Source organism: Chrysochloris asiatica, unplaced genomic scaffold (genome assembly GCF_000296735.1).
Source record: "Chrysochloris asiatica unplaced genomic scaffold, ChrAsi1.0 scaffold00025, whole genome shotgun sequence".
NCBI lineage: Eukaryota > Metazoa > Chordata > Mammalia > Afrosoricida > Chrysochloridae > Chrysochloris > Chrysochloris asiatica.
Window position 1 is genome coordinate 16735803 of NW_006408543.1, and position 17329 is coordinate 16753131.

Here is a 17329-nt window from a genome sequence, read left to right on the forward strand (position 1 = left end):
CCAGAAAACATAGCACGTTTTCTTTCTGTCTGTCTTTTAATGTGGGTACTGTTCAGAAGAGAATAAGCCAGCCTTCCTTTAGAGAGCTGACTTGGTAATTACTGCTCTGCTCTTGACTTTGTTAATGGAATGCACACTAACAACACTTCTTCTCTTTTCTTCCCTGTACCCCAATTACCTCTCAAATGAAGCAGCAGCCTTCTGGAAACATGGATGACAGTGGTTTTTTCTCTATCCAGGTAAGTAATCACAAGTGTGCACAGTATGTTGTCTGTGTGCCAGGCTCCGTCTAAGCTCAGGGCACGATTGGTAGGGGGTATTTTTTTGTTACTTCTGTAGGCACTGCCATGAGAGATCTGTGGAGTAGAAGGTTAATAAGGGGGAGGGGGGTACCAGGAAGACCTAGAGTTTTCCAAGATAGTCTTGAAAATTAGGTTGTAGAGGCTTCATTCTAGAGTTGTGTTGTTAATGACCATTGAGATGGTTTATTTTAGTGCTTTTAAAATGCTTTCTTGATCATTTAATTTACATCTAGATGCTAGTACTTTAATTCCAGTAAGTCATGAAGTTGCAGACTTAACTGTCTTTTGGTTAAATTTGAGAAAATGCAAATACCCTGTTTAAATTGGCCTGCCAGGATTCAGCTTTCTTACAGTCTGCGGGTCTTGTTTGTTTATGATCAGTATTATTTTTACCATATAGCTTCCCTTGAATTCTATGGGCATATCCAAGATGGCTTCAAAATTTTTATGGGAAAATCCATTATCTTTTAGTTCCGTCTTTTTGGAGCCTCCTCGTATATGTACTTGCGAGATTCTCATATTATACCCATTTGTCTTTTCATTCTGTCTCTTGCAAGATGACTTAATGAGATGTATCCGAAGTTACAGTTGGTCTTTGAACAACATGGGTTTGAACTGCGAGGGTCTACTTTTACGTGGATGTTTCTTTTAAAATACCGTAATCATATCCACGTGAGCTATTCATCGCTCCAGTAAATTGTATAACCCACTACCATTGAATCAAGTCCAATTCAGAGCAAGTCTGTAGGACAGACTAGAACTGTGCCCTAGGGATTCCGGAGACTGAATCTTTCTGGGAGCAGACAGCTGCTTCTTTCTCCCTTGGAGAGACTGGTGGGTTTGAACCACCAACCCATGGTTAGCAACTGAATGCTTAACACACCACGCTACCAGGACTCCTTAATAAATTGCATAGTACAGTAAAAAGTGATCTTTCATGATTCTTGCATATCGTTCATCATGTTTAGTGCACTACCATCAGCCTTGAGTAACACCACGGAACCCATTCGAAGGCATGCTGCAAGTGCCCTTGAGAAGCAGAGAAAGTCATGCCATTGCAGGAAAGAATTGAAGTGTTTGATATGTTCCGCAGATTGAGGTGTGCTGCTGCCGCCAGTTCAAAAAAAACGAATCCATTATAAGGACCATTATAAACAAGGGAAAAAAAGGACACTTGTGAAACCAACATTGTAGCAACGCCAACAGGCATGAAAACCTCAACATTTTTTGCAAAATATATTTTTATCTCATATGAAAGTGCAAGCTTTGTGTGGGTGCAGTAGATAATACATGTTGTTTTTATTAAGTTCTGTCGAGTCCTAGCGACTCTGTATAGAGTGTCCAGGAGCAGCTGGTGAATTTGAACTGCTGTCCTTATGGTTAGTAGTCCAGCACTTAGCCTACAGAGCCACACCAGCAGTTAATGTAATATATACAACGTACAAAATGCCTGCTGGCTGTTTATGGTATTGGTAATACTGCTGGTCAACAGTTGTTGTTGTTAAGTGCTGTCGAGTTGGTTCCGACCCATAGCAACCCTGGGTGGGATTTCCAAGGCTGTAAATCTTTATGGGAGCAAAAAGCCTCATCTTTCTCCTGCAGAACAGCTGGTAGTTTCAAACTGCTGACTGAAGTTAGCAGCTCAACTCGTAACCACTACACTACCAGAGCTCCTTACTGGTCAACAGCAGGCTGATAGTAATTATGTTTTGGGGGAGTCAGAAGTTGTACATGGGTTTTCTACAGCACAGGGCGGGGGTAAGCCCCCTTAACACCCATGTGGTTCAAGGGTCAACTGTATTTCAGAACGCCTCCTGCAGATAGCTCTGTTGGCTTTCCCTTGTAATGCCCGCTGGACTTCATCCACCAGCATTCCCGTGCAGGGCTTCATTGTGCCACCGTTTCAGGTTCCAGCTCCTGTAAAGTTGGGTTGACTGGAGGTGGGGGCGGGCCCAGCACTTGCTGTTTCCTGTTTGTGCACTGCTGTTCTTGGTGCTGATTCACGTTTGCTCACCATTTTGGGATTTTTATTTTTCTGTATTAGTACCTGATTTACTTGCTTCTTAGTTGGCTACTTTAGGAAGTAGATGGTGAGTTTTCAGAATTTCTTTCTCATTTCCCCATTGGAAATTGTCAAGATTGCCTTTTTTTCCCCCCCTCTTCCTCCTATTCATTACAAGCCCACGATCATAGCTATTTTGAATCTGTGAAGCAGTCTCTGTAACTCCCAAGGGAGCATGCCTTTTAATAAGCATTTCATGATCACTGCCATTGTAGGTAGTGAGCTTAGGAAGTGAGCCTCTAGAACGGCAGGCCCATAGCAGAAAGCCATTGTCGCCTGGTTTGAAGACTAGCAAGAATATGCACCTGGATTCTGGAGGCAGTTTTCCCTAAGAATTATGTGTTTCTCTGGAATGTCTCAGAAAGCAAGTGTAAAAGGCCATCTTGTAAGGGTACGGATGTAAGCTGTGTATGGGTTAGTGATTTATCGGTTACATCAGCCCACACCTGAAGGCCATAGACTACTGAGGAAATTGATATATGAAGTACAATTGCTAACACAACTAACGTGGCTACACTGAAGTTCCCACTTTGAATGGCTTAGCTCATGAAAAGTTACTATTTTTTAACAGGTTATAAGCAATGCCTTGAAAGTTTGGGGTTTAGAACTAATCCTGTTCAACAGTCCAGAGTATCAGAGGCTCAGGATCGACCCTATGTAAGACTATTTTGCTTTTCCTACATTTCTCTTCCCAAATTTGATCTTTAAAGTTATAATCGCTAAAAGAAGAAACCGGTATTTTGAATTGTTGTGATGTTTCTTGTTTTATTGCCTCAGACTATCCTATTTCACCCTTGCCATGATGTCTCTGGACATCTGCCCACTGAGTCTTCCTGACCCCTCCCTCAGTGTCTGTGGTAGCGCAGAGCTGCTATGTGAATGTGTGTGGTGCCACCACTCCGCCTGCGTGTAGAGATCAACACAGTTCTGTCATTTGATGATACTTAACTGTAGACATAATCCTAAATGATCACAAATTTTGTATAACATGATAGATATATGATAATTGGTAAACTAAATGAAGGTGCACTCTAATGTTTCCACTTAATACTGTGTATGTATTCTTTCTTTTTCTAGAAATGAAAGATCATTTATATGCAATTATAAAGAACACTGGTTTACAGTTAGAAAATTAGGAAAACAGGTAACATTTCTTCTCCTTCTTTGTCCTTTTTCTCATTCTATACTCTATTTAAAACTTGAAATTTTTGGACTCCAAGGTATCCTTAAAGGTGAGAAAATATACCAGTTTCAATCTTGGTAGAAATTTTTTTACTTTAAAAAGACAATATCATGTTTGTGACAGCACTATAGAACTCTTAAGTCTGTCATGAGAGAAACTGAAAACGTGGTCTCTTTTGATATGTGATGAATATGTTCAGTCAGCTAACTAGTCTTTTGATTGTGTAGTGGTCACAGTGTCAACAGGAATGAAAACCACTGCTTTAGTGTAAATCAGTGTCGGCACGTCACGGGAGTCCAGGGATGTATCTTGAGCAGCAGTTACTTTTCTAGGTGGAGTCTGGAGTCTCAAATGACTGGAATGATTCCATGTGGACATCTGAGCACACCAGTGCTTCAGGCCTTTGTCAACCGAATTGAATGATGGGTCTCTCTGGAAGACAGTGAAATAGTTGAAATTTAGAGTACTAGGCTTAAAGCCATTGACCAGTTCATAAAACACTTGAGAAATGAAACAAACCATTTTTGCGTGTACCAAACCTGTTGCTGTCAGGTGGCAGAGTAGAACTGCCTGTAGGGTTTCCTAGGCTGTGATCTTCCTGGGAAGATAACCTTTCCATTAACATCCACGTGCTTTACCCACTGTGCCACCAGGGTACCCTACTTTTTGGTAAGGGCTCTGTAAAGTACTGCCAGAATGCTTAAGAGCATGGTGGCTCTAGAAGATAAAAACTGGACTGTGAACCACAAGGTCAGCGGTTCGAGTCCACCAGTCGCTCTCACCAGTGGGAGAAAGCTGAGACTTTCTGCTCCTATAAAGATTTACAGCCTCGGAAACCCTATACAGGGTCTCTACGAGTTGGAACCAACCAGACAATACTTAGCAACAACAGAATGCTAAAATGTATGTGAGCCTTTTCAAAATGAACAAAAGTACATAAAAACATTAATTTCAAAAATAACTAATTACCCATGATCTTTGTATCTTTGTAGGCACAATTCCATTTTTGAAATAGAATTATTTAAAGTCTTTTTTTTTTTAATTAGAATTTTGGCGCTTTGGGTTATCGGAAGCCCACTGTTGCGGTAAAAAGGAATGAGCTAAGGAGACAGAGCAGCATGGCTGAATCTCACAATAATGATAGCCAATGAACTGAACCAGGCCACAAAGGGTGCATGTTATCTGACTGCATGGATGAAAATCTAGAAAATGCGAGCCAGTCTTTGGTGATAGAAAACGGATCTATCAGTGTTTGTCTGATGGGCACAAGGAGCAGGGGACTATAAAGGGGCAGGAGGAGACTAGCGAGTGATGACTGTGTTTCCTGTCTTGGTGGTGGTGATGGTTTCGTGTGTGTATACTGTGTTAAAACTCTTCAAATGTACATAATTTTGTGTGTGTGCAATGTCATTTACATCATTTTGTGTGTGTGCAGTGTCATTTACATCTCATTAAGGTTCTTAAAAATACAGCGAAGACCAGAAAATGAATCAAGGGAGACTTGTGGTGTGTCCTGAGTCAGTTCTGATGCTGACTCAGAGCGACCCAATAGGACAGAGAGAAATGCTTTCTTAGGCTATCAGCTTTACGGAGCAGATTGCCGGGTTTGTTCTCCTGCAGAGCGGCTGGTGGGCTCGAACTGCTGATCTTTTCACTTAACCACTTGGGCTCCTCTAAGGAAGACTGTTGTTGTGTGCCGTCGAATTGGTTCCGACTTACAGCGACCCCGTATAGGGTTTTCAAGAGAAGCTGGTGAGTTTGAACTGCTGGCCTTTCCATTACCAGTCTGGTGCTTATCCTACAGCACCCCACCAGTGCTCCTGAAGAAGACTATACCAAGCTAAACCAATAAAAGATCATTCAGACACAAAACAACAATCTGCAAAAAAATCCGTTACTTGAAGCCAGCCACCTGGAAGCAGCTTCCGCCTTAAACAGGTGTTTGTTAAGGTTCTGGTGACTGCTGAGAGCAAGTCAAGAGGTACGGTGTGCAGGCACGAACGAAGTGGGGCCTGGTGGAGTGGGTGTCCAGGCTAGGGCAAAGCAACAGGGCAGGGTACTGCCCACGTGAGTTAGCCCCTCTGAGTTTTGTTGGTACTTTTTCATAACAGTGATCAAGTTATTTCCCCCCTCCTTTCCTTTTTCTTTTGATCAATGATTCTTTTACTATATAATGTAATTAATGGATTTTGAAAATCTGAAGAAAATTGAGTTTTCACGTTTTGAACTGCAAATATAGAAAATGTCAAACTTGGTTTATTATCCTTGGTTCTAGCTTCTATTTTTTGATAAAAACTGTTTTTCACTGTAGACTTTCTGTCTGATGTCCCTATATCATGACAAAGATGACCGGGCGGGATAGCAGGTGTGTCAGACATATCCGAGGGGTCATGGTATTTGATAGTAGCTATGGAAACATTTTGATCTGGAGGGTAAACTAGGCCTCCCATGAGATAGTGACTGAATGATGTCCGTTGCCACCAGCTGGCGGGTTAGTGATTTCTGTTCAGTCAACTGTTGGATGCCATCAACTTGATTTCTGATGCATAGCGACCCTAGGGGACAGGACAACTGCTCCATAGGGGTTTCCAGGCTGAGGTCTTTGAGGAAGCATGTGGCCAAGCTTTTCTCCCTGGGAGCCACAGGGTGGGTTTCAACCACTGACTTCTAGCTTAGCTGCCAAAAGCTTCACTCTTGTACCACTTGTTGTTGTTGTTGTTAAGTGCCGTCGAGTCGGTTCCGACCCATAGCGACCCTGTACAGGGTTTCCGAGGGTGTAAATCTTTACGGGAGTAGAAAGCCTCATCTTTCTCCCGCGGAGCAGCTGGTAGTTTCGAACCGCTGACCTTAAGGTTCGCAGCCCGATTCGTAACCACTACGCTACCAGAGCTCCTTGTACCACTAGGGCCCCTTTTAAAGGAAGGGTCGTTAAGTGCCATTGGAGTCGTTTCTCACACACAGTGACCCTTTAGAGGGTTTCCAAGGAGCAGTTGGGGGTCTTAACCCCTGACTTTATGGTTAGCAATCCAGTGCTTATCAACTACAATGCCGCACCATGACTCCTAATTAAATGAATTAGTGATAACAAAGTCTCTTCAAATGTCTGTTTTGTTTGACTTTCTCGGTCTTTTGACCAACACTATCTGTATTGGGGATGTTGTTGTTGTTAAGTGCCGTCACATGGGTTCTGACCCTTAGCGCGACCCTGTTTAGGGTTTCTAAGGAGCGGCTGGTGAGCTTGAACCGCTAACCTTGTAGTTGAAACCGACTTTGCAGTCCCATGCATGACCCCGCAGCGCCTTATTAGTAGTCATCATTTTCTTCACATCCTTGGGTTCTGAGGTTAGAGCAGTGTTTGTGCTGATATTGTGAAGAAAGATTGGCCTGTACGTGGGGGCTTCAGTAGTTTATGGGAAAATGGAAAAGATAAAGGATTGTTTCCAGGAACTTTTGAAACCCCCACCCCCCAATACCTATCAATAAAGATACTTTAAAGGACTATCAGTTTTTATTTTGGGGGCAGGCATTTAAAATTTGTGGCATAAAGCAAACTTTTTTTTTTAAAAAAAGGCATTAAATAATGATATAATTGCAGCATGTTTTGTTTTAAAAAATCACATCGTTCAGCTCCTTTAAAAATATCTTTGACATCTTTCCAGTGCTTAGAGACTACGATTACTTCGGAACGAATTGTACCAATTCATAATGTGTAATGCCTTCATTACCTATAATAGTGTACACTAACATTAGTTAGAAGGGCCCTGGTGGTGCAGTGGTTAAGCACTTGGCTGCTAACTGAAAGGTCGGCGCTCCAACCCTACCAGCCACACCATGGGAGGTGGAGGTGGCAGTCCGCTTCAGTAAAGATTCCCACTGCCATGGAGGCAGTGCTGACTGCAGCAGTCTTGTACAGGGTCTCCAGGACTGTACATCTTCTTTCTCCAGCAGAGTGACTGGTAGGTTAGCAGTCCAGTGCTTAGCCCACAGTGCCACCAGGGCCCCTTTCCATAAAGACGGCAGCCTTGGAAACACTGTGGTGCAGTTTGAGTCTGTCTTTCTGGGTCACTGTGATTCAGACTCAACTCGATGACAGTGGGCTTGGTTTTCACTACACTAACTTCAATATTGACCATTTTTCTTTTCCAGTGGTTTAACTTGAATTCTCTCTTGACGGGTCCAGAGTTAATATCAGACACATACCTTGCACTTTTCTTGGCTCAATTACAACAGGAAGGTAAATAAAGACTGAAAATGTTGTGATGTGAGTTTTTTGCAGTAGCTAAGTAAACTGAGCAGGTTTGGGATGGTTCTGTTCAGGCAGAGTTCCTGCTGATCCCCACCCTTCCCTGAGGCTATGCAACTTCCTCTTGCAGCCCTGAGTAATAGCTCTTTTGCATTCCTACTCCACAGCCTCGGGGCCTAGCTGGAGGGGTGTAGGGCTAGGTGTTCTGGTTCCTCCTGCACCCTTCTAGGCCCCTCTTCCTCCCCTAAGACACCGGCCTCCTTGGAAAGAGTTGCCACTAGATGACACCCACCTTGGGCTCTCTCTTGTCACCTGACCCTCTCACGGTCTTTGTCGCCGCTCCAACTCCTGTTACCATTCATGACAGTTTCTACATGGAAAAAAATTAATCCATTATTGACATTTCTGTTTCTTGCATTTTAGTTTTTCAAAGATCATTTTCTTCACTCTTACTTAACCGTGACCAGTCAGTGTACCACCTCCAAGTTTTAATACCAAACGGGGTCCCCATCTGAATGCCCCATTGCCTTTATTTTTCAGTCCAGTAGCCAAGCACATCTTTCCGTCCTTCCTTACCCTCTTGTGTTCTTGAATCCGCCATTATAATCAGTCCCTTGAGTCCCTCAACTCCTTTCTTCTTCTCTCCATCAGTTATTCATGGCAAAATCCAAATTTTGGCAATGGATTGTGGCACTGGAGCAGGCCAGCCTGGCCAAAGGATAGCACAAAATACAGTGATTGGAGGCTTTGATTTCAGGGACCCTTAACGTTGCTTGATGGTTCTGTGAGGTTTTCATAATCAGTTCACTTCCCACCCACTCTCCAAGGTGATTCTTACACAATTTCAGTCTACAAACCTCTGACCCCCTCTCTCCTAATCACTGGCCTGGCTTTATATTCTATTGAGAAAATAGAAGGCATTAAAAGAGAACTTTATATTTTACTTGCTACCAGCAAATCTGTCAACTACCTTAGTTAGGTCTTCCTTTCAGCTGTGGGCCTTTTCGAATCGTTCTGATGCTAACCAGGGCAGCTCTTCCACTGCAGGCTGGCTCCTAGGTTCACTTGCCACCTCCCAATCTTTGCTTCTGCCTTTGTCTCTGCACCCTTCTGTGTGGCCCGCTCTCCTCTTTGCCATCCCTGCCAACACAGGGATAAGCTGTCTCTCTTAGCTCCCTGAAACTCCAGCTGTCTCCTTTCGTTTTTATTTTCTCCTTCGCGGTGTCTCTGCTGTGCTGTCTCCTAGTTTTGAGCTCATTCCAGGTGCGCTGTCATGACCAACACATAAAACCCTCTTCTCGGGGTCGTCGGTGACCGTCATGTTGCAAATGCCAGTACTCACAGTCTGCCCTCTACTCATCCTCATGTCATTGGAGGGTAGAGTTGATTACATTGTTGGTACTCATGTTGTTGGTAAGTGCTATCGAGTGAGTTCCTACTCAGAGCAACCCTGTAAAGGGTTTCCAAAGAGTGGCTGGTGAGTTTACCATCACTTTTTTTTCCCACTCAGGCAACCTCGTGTGTGTAGAGTAGAACTGCTCCGTGGGCTTGTCACAGGTGTGACCTTTTGGAAGTAGCTCTCCAGGCCTTCCTTCTGAGGTGCCTGTGGGTGGGTCCGAAACATTAACCTTTCAGTGATTAGCCCAGTACGTAACCATTTGTGCTACCGCAGACTTTATAGTTGATTATGCCCCCGTCATACAACACAACACTTTATTATGGAAAATGTCAAACAAATAGCAAAGTAAAGAAAATAAGTAATGAAGCGTTCACTCAGCTTCAGAAATGATCTCGTGGTTCATTTTAGTTCCTCTGTGCCCTGCCTCCTCCCTTGTCCTGTTTAGTTTCAAGCAAACCCTAGACATCGGATAATTTTCCCTATAAATATTGTTAATAAAAAATTTTAAAGAACAGATTCTCATAAAAGTACTTAGCCTTTATATGTATAGCTTCCCCCCAAAAAATTTACTGTAATTACACTTTTAAAAACACCATAATGTTTTAACAACATTAAATACCTAGTGTCCAAGTCTTTCCAGTTGTTTTTTTAGTTTAGTCGGGATTGAAATTAGATCCATTGGTTGGCTTGGATTGGTAGTCTCTCTCATATCTGCTTTCATCTGCAGGTGTCCTCTCATCTTTATCTGTCTCCTTGGTTTAATCTGCAGGTGTCCTTTGGTTTTTGTTTTTCTCCTTGGTTTCTTTTGACGATCATGGATCCTCTGTTGTGCACATTCTGAATTTTGCTAACTTCATCCTGATTTCCTTCTGACCTCTGGTCCCCTGTAGACTGCTGCTTGCATCTAGAAGGTTTCTCAGGTTCCGATGGATTTGAGAGCAGGGCTCTTTAGAGATGATGGTGGTGATACTGGAAGTCTGGTGGTCTCTTCGTGATGTTTCTGGGGTTGCCATGAGACACCGTTAAGTTTATAGCAATGGGAGTGGCCACTGATGATCTAGGTCTAGACCCATTATTTCAAAACACTGTAAAATCGTGATCATAGGGCCCTATCATTCTTTTATTTATGAACTGGAATGTTGCTGGTGTTCCATGCCATTGAGTTGGTTCTGACTCTCAGTGACCCTGTGTAGGGTTTCCAAGGAGCAACTGGTGGATTTGGACTGCTGACTTTGTGGTTCACAGTCCAGTGCTGATCCTACAGCGCCACACCAGGAGTCCATAAACTGGAATAACTCTGTACAAATGAATTTGCCATTTACTTGGCTATCACGAAGTACACTTTATACAGAGAAAGCAGCATCAATTTTTTTTTTCCCTTAACAGTTTTTAAAATGAAGAGTTAGTTCCCGAGTATCCCCAAAGCATAGCCCCAGGAGTTTTGTTAAACTTTTACTATAGTCTCATAAACTGATAAATTAGAACTTAGTTTGGGTTTCAGTCCATTGTAGGTTACCATTCATATTGCTGCGCAAATTGCCCCTTCTTTGACCCGCAGAGCCGCCTTTTCAAGTTGAGTGAGTCTCAAGTCTCTGACACGACCCTTAAAGCCTTTTGAAGGCATCCTTTCTTGTATGACAAAATGTTTCAGGTTTATCTGGTCTATTTCCTGCCCTGGATCAGGGCTCTGTCATTTCTCCAGGCATCCCTGCTTCTTTTTAGTAACGGTATTTAGAAATCACAGTCTAAACACTGGTGTGTTTATTGCTACTGGATTGGTCATTGTCAGCCTCTTTTTTAAAGACTAAGAGAAAAGACATCATGGGGTTCATGTCGCTATTTCCAATTCACATTTAGGATTTACAAATTTTGACTTTCCTATTTTATTGTAAGCCATTTCTTTTGTGCCTAAAACCTTGGTTCCTAGCTCCCTCATTCTTGAACTACTGTCTACATTTGGCATCTTGGTTTTCCTCGTGTCTCATCAGCTGCTGCTCTTAGATTTCTTTTTTGGATCCTCTTACTCTTTTTCTAGTCTCTGAATATTGAAGTGGTCCAGGATTCAACTTCTCAACTTTATCCAGTCCCATGATATTCAGTACCTTCTTTAAGCAAAATATATATGCTGATAATTTGCAGGTTCTTATGTGCAGTCTAGACATCTGCCCTAAACACCAAACTCTTACCTTTGACATTTTCACTTGAACTTGTCTATAAAAGGCTGGATGTATTTTTCTGCCTAAACATGTTCTCACTCAGAGTTTCCATCTCAGTGAGAGCCATTGTCACCGCACCCTGCTTCCCATTCCGAGCTTCAGGGTAAACAAGCCTGAGCGCTTTCCAAAAATATAATGCATGTGATGTCATGCCTTAGAGCTCCACCCTTCAACTGCTTCTCAGCACACTCAGAAAACACTCTAAAGTGTTGAATGAAACCCAAGATCTTCATTGGGACCTAAGCCACCACACGAACTCACTCTTGTCTACCTTCTGAGCCTTTTCGTCTACCTCATTCTTTCAGACTTTGCTCAAAGGCCTTGGCCAAGTTTTTCGTACTTGAAAGCATTTGGGCTTGCCCTCTTTCCTCTCTATAAACCTTCAGGGCTTGTCATCTGACTTCAGTAGCTCTACTCAGACAGCTCAGCCTCTGAGAGGCCTTTCCTAGTGATCACCCCTGGTCGTCTCATCTGAACTCTCTCCTTCCTTCTTCACTTGTTACTTAATGTCCGCATCAATTTGCTTGGTTTTGTCTGAATTCCCATAAGGGCAGGAACCATCCCAGTGCCTAGAACAGAGCTGAGTCTAGCTAGAGTCAGTATCTGTTGAATAAATGAGTGAATGCAAATGTTATTATTGGCAGTCTGCTTGCTGCGCCCATCACACTTGGGTGTGGTGGTATCTCATTGTGAGCATACTAAGACATGCCAGAACTCTCTGCTTGGCACCCAGAATTGGATTGACTGCTGCCTCCTGTAGCCCGAAACAGACTGGGAAGCCAACACCTCAAATCTAGTCACGGTATTAAAGGTGGGGCCTCCGGTGGCTGTTTTACAAGGCGAAGCCAGTGCATTCACCAGACTACCAATTCATTGGAAAGGACATGACGTTTGGTGAAGTAGGAGGCTAATGAAAATGCAGGAAGTCCTCCAGGGGATGGATTGGCATCAGAGCTGCGACAGGTGTCTCAAACCCACCAATGAACATGAAGATGACACCGGCTCAGCAGTATTTCAGTTAGGCAAGCAGTGTGTTCTTTTCCTATTGGACAACTCTGTAGAAAGTCAGGTGTCCTTTCCGAGTGTAGAATCGATACTGGGAAAGTTAATATAATCCTAATGGCTGTCACCAGGCTGACATCTTAATGTATTTCAGTCTGAGTGAAGAGATGGATTTGCAGAAGCATTGGATTCTTGTGCCATTCTTCCCTGGGTGACAGAGACCTGGAGAAATAGCATAAAGAGTTCTTAGCCCCTTGTTCTGCCCTCTCTGTTCGCCATACCCATTCTGTACGTATAGTCTTTGGATGGTACCAACTCATTTGAGTAGGGGCGCAGCTGGTTCTCAGCAGAGTGTCTGTTCTCAGTAGAACACCATGGAGCTAGAATCCAGGAACAATTTTACCAGCAGAGCCTACGCTGAACCATCTAAATTCTGAGCACAGCAGTCCTTATGAAAAACTAGGATTGAGATTTTTCTTCATTTCTTTCATTATCTGCTAAAGTGCCCAAAGGATAGCTGGTAATAAGCATCAAAGCTGAACAAAAATGTAGGACAAACAATGAATTAGAATGGTGTTAAATCCAGGACACTCATACTCCGATTTTGTAAGGACATTCAGCGGTGAAGACCTTATTTGTAAAAAATCACATTGGGCCAATGTAATACTTTCAAAACATGAACTAACTACACTTTGAGCATCTGGACTGTATTTTGAGTATTGGCTTCCCAGCTCCTGTTTTCAGTTCAAAGTGACATGTGTGTGAGTGAGTGAGGGAGGGAGGGAGTGGGCAGCTGTTTCCACAGACGGTTCATATTTTGGTTGAGTAATAATAACCTGTTATTACACATATATTCTGCCCTCAAAATATCCCTGTGAGGAAGGTGCCAGCATTGTGTGTCTAGCGGGTAGAGAAGCCGAGACACATGCAGGTTAAGGGATTTAGCAGGGACAGAAGTGGAGGAGCTGGAATTGAAATCCAGGCAATGTAGTTCCAAATCCCTTGCTCTTACGTTCTTTACCTGTTATTAGCCGTGGGATGAACTGCTTGATCAAGCTCTGTATTAGTTGGACCCTTTCTTTATGCAGACATTATTTAATTCTCATAGACACTCCAGGAGACAGCTCATCCCGTTTTACAGATAAAGTAATTTGCCCTCGCTTACCCCCCAGTAAGTACAGGAATCATTACTTGAACCCAGGTCTTTCTGACTCCCCAGCCTATTCTTTGCACTAGATTGTGCTACCTCTCTTACGTGCTATCATTTTAAATCAATTTTGTATTTATTACGGCTGTTTGAGTTTTATTTTTGACTTTCTTGTTGTTTTAGGCTATTCTATATTTGTTGTTAAGGGTGATCTGCCCGATTGTGAAGCTGACCAACTTCTGCAGATGATCAGAGTCCAACAGATGCAGCGACCAAAGCTTATCGGAGAAGAATTAGCACAACTGAAAGATCAGAGGTAAGCGGTATGCCCGCTCCATGGACTGCATGGTAGTGTTTTGTGATAAGAATTACACTTCCAGGCTTAGGTTGAATACACAGCCCTATTACTGTTGTTGACTTTTGTAGACTTTTATGTGTTAGTGAAGTTTGTTAGTTCAAATTTGAATCAACTCTTACAGACAGGTAGTCGTCCCCTGTTTACGACAATTGGATTATGGCAAACTGCATTTAACATCCTTTTTGAGGGGAGGGGGGCATCTTATTGTTAGTAATGTGCACTGCATACAGTATTACAGCATGTAATTTGCTGATGTTATTCTTATGTCAACCCCCCCAAAAAATAATGACAACGAAAAAAAAATTTGTGAAAAGAGGCATTAGACTCATTAAAATGGAGTTGTTAGAACAGAAGACTGTCGTAAAGTAGGGACTACCTGTGTTAGAGTCACACTGGAGTATCAGCGCCAGAAAATGTGTACGTTTTGACTTTGATAGAGTGTTCTGTGTATCATGACTAACAGAGGAGTCTGGTGTGTAGTCACTTGCATCTGTACATTTGCTCTTCAGAGTCCAGAAAACAGACCTGCAACGAGTCTTGGAAGCAAACGACAGTCCGGGAATGTTAGATGAAGACGAGGAGGATTTGCAGAGGGCTCTGGCACTAAGTCGCCATGAAATTGACATGGAAGATGAAGAAGCCGATCTCCGCAGGGCTATTCAGCTCAGTATGCAAGGTACACATGTGCTTACCGGTGAAGAGCTGCTTTCTCGGGAAGCGAATGTACTAGCAAGGACAGCTGGTAAAGTCTCACCATCCTAGAGGAGCTCTGGTAGTGCAGTGCTTACGAATTGGGCTGCTAACCTCAGGGTCAGCAGTTTGAAACTACCAGCTGTTCCATGGGAGAAACATGAGGCGTTCTGCTCCCGTAAAGATTTACAGCCACAGAAACCCTGTACAGGGTCGCTATGAGTCCGAACCAACTCCATGGCACACCACCACCATCCTAGCTTTATAAGGAGCAGTCTGGCCATACTTCTTCCAGCACAGATTTGTTTGTGGCTCTGACAGACACTAGCTTTTGCAGTTGGTTTTTTTATTTATTTATATCATTCTCCCTTCTTAGCGCTCATTTCTCTCAGAGAGAGAAGGCTTTCTGCTCCCATGAAGATTTACATTTATAGCCTTGGAAACCTATACAGGGTTACTATGAGTAGGAACTGACTCGAGGGCACTGGCACCACCACCACCACCACTATTCAATTTCAGGAATCCCTGGGTGGTGCAAAGGGTTAAGCACTCAACTACTGGCCATTGTGGTGGTGGTTTGAAGCCACCAGGGTGCCTCAGAAGATGGGCCTGATGATCTGCTTGTTGAAGGGCGCAGCTTTGAAGGCCCTGTGGAGCACACTTGTCCTCTGCCACCCACGGGGTTTCCAAGACTCAGAAGCCACTCGCTGGTAACTAAGGACAGAAGCCACTTGACTTCACAGTTGTGCTAAGTCTCTGCTTGGCACAATGTTTAAGTAAGACATGGCAAACATATTTAAGTTATAGTACCCAAATGTAGGGTGGTGGTGGTTGTTAAGTGCCGTCAAGTCGATTCCTATCCATAGTGACCCTGTATAGGGTTTCCGAGGAGAAGCTGGTCAGCTTGAACCGCTGACCTTGCAGTTCAAACAGCTTTTCAGTCTGGCATGTTAACCCACAGCGCTACACCAGGACTCGGTGTAGGGTGTTGTGTTGTTATGTGCTGTGGAGTCAGTTCTGGCTCATAGTGACCCTGTACAGGGTTTCCGAGGCTGTAAACTCTTTACGGGAGCAGAAAGCCTCATCTTTCTCCCACGGAACAGCTGGTAGTTTTGAACTGGTAGTTTTGACCGTGAGATTAACAGCCCGATTCGTAACCACTATGCTACCAGAGCTCCTCAGTGTAGGGTATCTTAAATACTTTGGAGTCCTGATGTGGCGCTATGGGTTAATGGCGCAAGAATGCAGAGCCATTTGAACTGCAAGGTTGGTGGTTCAAGCTCACCAGCTGCTCCTCAGAAACCCTATACAGGGTCACTATAGGTTGGAACCGGGGTGGAGAAGATAAATACAGAGAATAGATTTGTTGTAGGAACACCTATCTTAAGTTGCTTCCAAGAACGTGCCTTTAAAAGTAGAGATTTTGTTGTAATAAGTTGAAGGTGGCGCATGTAGCTCCTGCTGTTGATAGTAGACACCATCAAGTCGGTTCCTACTGCCAGTGAGTCTGTGTACAATAGAACGAAACACTGCGCACTCCTGTGCCAGCCTCACAGTGCGATTCTCTTTGAGCCCATTGTTGCTGCCACTGTGTCGATCCATATCATGGAGGAGGGTCTTCCTCTTTCCGCTGACCCTCTACTTTACCAAGCCTGAGGTCCTTCTCCAGCAGACTGGTCCTCCTAACATGTCCAAAGTGTGACGGATGAAATCTTAACCATCGTCGCTTCCCAAGAGCAATCACGGTACTTCTTCCAAAACAGCTGAGAGCACCCTCAGGTGGAGGTGATGGGTGGTTTACATCCTCAAATCTGCTGCATCTTAGATCGGTCACAGGTTTACTTGCTGAGATCATAGTTTAGGTGTAGACGGTGTGACTCAGGGATGCCTGAGACTTTCAGAGCCTATCCTGTCATTACAGAATTGTAGCAGAAGTATTTTTTAAGGAAAAAAAAAACCCAAAACAACTTTTTAAAAGCTGGCTCAAATAAGGATTCGCATAATTGTCTGAGTTGGTAAATTAAGTGAGCTTTTTTTTTGGTTTTATTCTAGGTAGTTCCAGAAATATATCGCAAGACACCCCACAGACATCAGGTATAAACCTTAGTTCAGAAGAGTTGCGGAAGAGAAGAGAAGCCTACTTTGAAAAGTAAAGTAGTTGGTGTCAGATTAAAATCGCATTATTTAATATTTGCATTAACTGTCTTTGTCAGTCTGCAAACAGATCGCTTTGGCTTAAGTTACTGTTTATTTTCATCAGTGTTTCCCACCTTTTAGAAAACTGGTTATTGCTTACACCCCGTGAATATCTGAATTTGTTTTCACAACAAATATTTTTTAAGCTCTGAAATCAAATACAGTTTTAGGGGACAACTTTGGTCCAATATTGGGTAAATTTACATAAGATGGGAAGAAAGAAACCTTATAAAATGTCATATATCCACGGAAAAATGGACTTAGAGCACCAAGCCTTTCGATATGCTTCTTGGTGATATCTGTCCTGCTGGGCTCTCCTATCAGGGAGTGGGAATGACAGCCTTTTAGGTGGGGGCCACACCCCCGGATAGAAGTGATGGTTAACTCTCTTGCAAGGTACCACTTCAAGTGGGTGCGGCGGGTCTGTCAACCTCAGGGATGTGGAGACAAACCATCCATCCATCTGAGTGACCAGCTCCGAAATCCTACCTTTGTGTGCTCTGCACTGTCTTCTATAACTGTCATTTACAT

General features: G+C 43.3%; 1 protein-coding gene across 1 annotated transcript in view; it reads left to right on the forward strand.

Annotated features, from left to right (window-relative positions):
- Nucleotides 1-17329, forward strand: part of ATXN3 (ataxin 3) — a 35873-nt gene that overhangs the window by 5168 nt on the left and 13376 nt on the right. Inside the window, exons 2-8 of the mRNA XM_006839566.1 lie at nt 195-239; nt 2936-3021; nt 3442-3508; nt 7694-7781; nt 13738-13870; nt 14422-14588; nt 16655-16751. Of these exons, the coding sequence (XP_006839629.1) occupies nt 195-239; nt 2936-3021; nt 3442-3508; nt 7694-7781; nt 13738-13870; nt 14422-14588; nt 16655-16751 (683 nt within the window). The remainder of the gene's footprint in view (nt 1-194; nt 240-2935; nt 3022-3441; nt 3509-7693; nt 7782-13737; nt 13871-14421; nt 14589-16654; nt 16752-17329) is intronic.